We start from the raw sequence: 3,555 nt of genomic DNA, 5'->3' as shown, positions 1-3,555 counted from the left end.
TTTAGGATTGAAACATAAGCCAGTGCACATTTAAAAACTTATATTCATACAGATATTCATATTCTACTAGAATAGTATATAATAGTAGTACACATATAAGATATTCCTTATATTCTAACATAATAAGAATTAACTTCAATAACACAATCATCATACACACAAATTTCCCATTCAAATAGAATACAAATTAAAAAACGTATTACAAAAATATATGAGAATATATGCATTTCTAACAGATTATAAAATAAACTATAAACACATCATAAATTTATATTTAAAACATAACCCATTGCATATTGACATACTTAAATTCATAGATATATTTGTATTCTACTAAAATAGTCTACAAATTAGAATTCTACAAGAATCATATACATTTAAATTAGAATTCGACCAGAATCACATGCAATTTAATTCAAGACATATAATCCACTCTCTATGTGGATACTCACACTCATATACAACATTCCATTCTTCTTGAAGTTTACACATGTCAACTTAATCAATATCTATCAATTCTGAATGTTTTAGTTTAAATCATTAATCATCTACATCCTTTGATTCCATTAGAATGTAATGTGTATATATATATATATATATATATATATATATATATATATATATATATATATATATATACACCTTGCTAATTAACGAGTCTGCTAATCAACTACTTAGTTACAGAACTTTTCATTACAATTTTTGCTAATAAAACAAGAAAAATAATTCTAGTAGAATAACAAAAACCTTTAAGTTTATATGAATAGAACATTTGGGCAAAAAGGACGATAATTTCAACTCATACTTTTGTGAACAATAACCATTCTTAAGATATTACGAAAAAAAATGAAACATTCTTTTTCCAAACCACAAATCATACACACAAAACTGATTTTAAATAAACTTAAAACACTATAATACATTTTCAAACTCAATAAACATTATCTAACACAAAGAAATTGTTACCTTCAGGTTCGACAACTAAATCATCATCGCCATCTTTAAGATTCAAGGTCGTTTCTGATGTGTTCTTGAACTTTGACTTGAATGAAGTGGATCGTGTACTCTTCATTCTTATCGAATACTGTTCACAGAAGCCCGCAAATGTCGACTCTGTCTTCTAGGGTTAAGTGTCGATATTTATATGAAAAACCTTCGAAGGATCTTCCGATTTTGAATATTGATTACAAGAAATCAGAATGTTTTTCAACCTCCGAAGGAATTTGGTTTTAGATTTTGTGAGTATGCAAGATATTTGGGATTACAGTTGATCACTTCCATACTTATCCACCGTTACCTAATTAAATGATGACACAATGTACCATTCTACCTTTGCTTGACCGGTCACTTAATGAAACCCCTTTAATTTGATTATTTTTCTATTTATTTTAAAAACAAAATCACTTTCTTAATTTACCACAAATTATTGGCCCGGAATCCTTTACACAAGCACACAATACGTAGCAAAAATAAAATAACCTAACTCTCTCCCTCTCTCTCTCTCTCTCTCTCTCTCTCTCTCTATATATATATATATATATATATATATATATATATATATATATATATATATATATATATATATAATGTGTTGTTTAATTAAAATGAAATCAATTTTAATGGTTCTATACCTAATATTACATACATGACAACCACATATTCACTTTTCCTTAGATATATATATATATATATATATATATATATATATATATATATATATATATATATATATATATATATATATATATAATTGTTAACTTAAAAAAATGTTTATGTAATTTTGACTTGTAATTTTATTTTGGCCCCCTAATGAAAGTTCTTGTGTTGTCCCCCCAATGTCCCAACAAAAAAAAAAGTTTAGATTTGTCTGTTGTTTAAACGTACATGACTTACCTTTCCTTTACCCTTTACTCATATCTCAGCGTGTCAAACAATCAAGCAAAACCAACTAAATGACTGCGGGTTCATGGAACTGCAAGTGGCCTAGTTGTCGCTAAAACGTGCGGGATTAAAATACAAGCTTCTAACGGATAAGAACCTTTGACCATTACCACAAACTCAATCTTCTTACCAATGTCCTGGTTGTACTCATAGTATGTCAACCCGCAAACATAATACCACTAGCCCAAACTTCTATATAAACTTCAACTACCAACTAATCGACCATATCAATAACACAAAACTATCACAATGATTCTCCAATTAAACAGACTAGGATTTTCCCACCATAATCACCATCGCAATATGTCGGAACCTTCTTTTGCTTCCCTCCAAGCTTTTCAATTCCAAGTGGCCGGAAACCTAAACCGGGTAATGGAAAGTTTCATTCTTGGATCAGACGTCTTGTCCATCAAATGGATCCACCAATGTTTTCGGATATTACCCATATTGAACAATGAGTTTGCTAAGCTAATGGGGGAGATAGATTATCCGGTGAGTAGTTGGGAAGCTTGTTCGATCGAAGAGTATCTTGATTACACCATTTGCATGTTGGAACTGCTGAATGCAATCAGTTCTTCTCTTTCTCATCTTAATCAAGCTCGGGTGTCGCTCTCTCATGCTTTGAGCCTCATGAAAAACTCTCCGGGTTTTGATGTGGAACGGTTGAGAGAGATTACAGTGCATGATTCCGTTAAGGGGATCAAAGGGAGTGAAGGGAATGGAGAAAGCAATCGGAATGAGAAAGAAAGGATATTTCATGAAGGTATGATGGTTCTCAGGAGTACTGGATTTTGGACTTGTGGGGTTGTGTTGTCGGGATTAAAGAGTGATGCTAGGCCGATTATGGAGATTATGGGAATTGGGATGGTGGTGGATTGTACGTTGACAGGTTTCGATTCCATATTTAGGAAGAAGATTACCGAGGAAAGGGGATTGGTAAAGGAATTGGAAGAAGTGAATGAGACTTTGCGTATGATTGTATTAAGGGGTGTTGGTGATTCCGATGCTTTGGTTGAATTGAAGAGAAGATTGGATGTGGTTGGGAATGGAGTAAAGGGTTTAAAAGAAGAAGAAGAAGGTTTGTTTGCAGAGTTTATGGCTGCAAGAAATAAAGTGCTTGAGGCACTTCGAGCGAAAAATAAATAACTAACAATCACTGTTATTTTCTTTTGTATATATTAAATGTCAAAAATCATGTATTTAGTCAGAAATGTTGTAACAATATCTTTATTTGATTTTTTTTTTTTTACGAAAATTATAGTGGTTATAGGCTTAGGAATAAAGTTTAGGAAGTTCTTGTTATTCATCCCTATGATCAATTGCATACATGATACAACTTTGTCTCAAATATTTTTATGATGTGATATGAATCGACAAACAGATGATCTCTTATGTTTAACTCATGCATCGACTAATTTTAACATGTATCAAAGTCGGTAGTATTCAATGACTTAGTTCACTCTCTTTTGAACTTGAACAAGTGAAGCCTTATTAGTGTCATGTAACCATAATAGTAGATTGAACGTTTCTACATTTCCAAATATAGGTTGAAATCGTTTCACCATTTTTATCCCTGAAATATTCATTTTGCCAAAATAGGACAATTAACTTCCA

At 31.2% G+C, this 3,555-nt stretch overlaps 1 protein-coding gene across 1 annotated transcript; it reads left to right on the top strand.

The window, feature by feature from the left end:
* Positions 1-2,132: 2,132 nt before the first annotated feature.
* On the top strand, positions 2,133-3,247 carry LOC145000601 (protein BPS1, chloroplastic-like). Its single transcript, XM_078959861.1, has one exon. The coding sequence runs from the start codon at positions 2,191-2,193 to the stop codon at positions 3,085-3,087; it is 897 nt and encodes a 298-aa protein (XP_078815987.1). The 5' UTR covers positions 2,133-2,190; the 3' UTR covers positions 3,088-3,247.
* The last annotated feature ends 308 nt before the right edge of the window (positions 3,248-3,555 follow it).

Source organism: Lactuca saligna, chromosome 1, assembly GCF_052625555.1.
Source record: "Lactuca saligna cultivar CGN05327 chromosome 1, ASM5262555v1, whole genome shotgun sequence".
NCBI lineage: Eukaryota > Viridiplantae > Streptophyta > Magnoliopsida > Asterales > Asteraceae > Lactuca > Lactuca saligna.
The sequence above is the reverse complement of the archived record's forward strand: the minus strand, read 5'-3'. Positions and strand labels throughout refer to the sequence as shown.

Coding starts and splice junctions, on each gene's coding strand:
- LOC145000601 (XM_078959861.1), top strand. CDS start 2,191: ATGATTCTCCAATTAAACAGACTAGGATTTTCCCACCATAATCACCAT.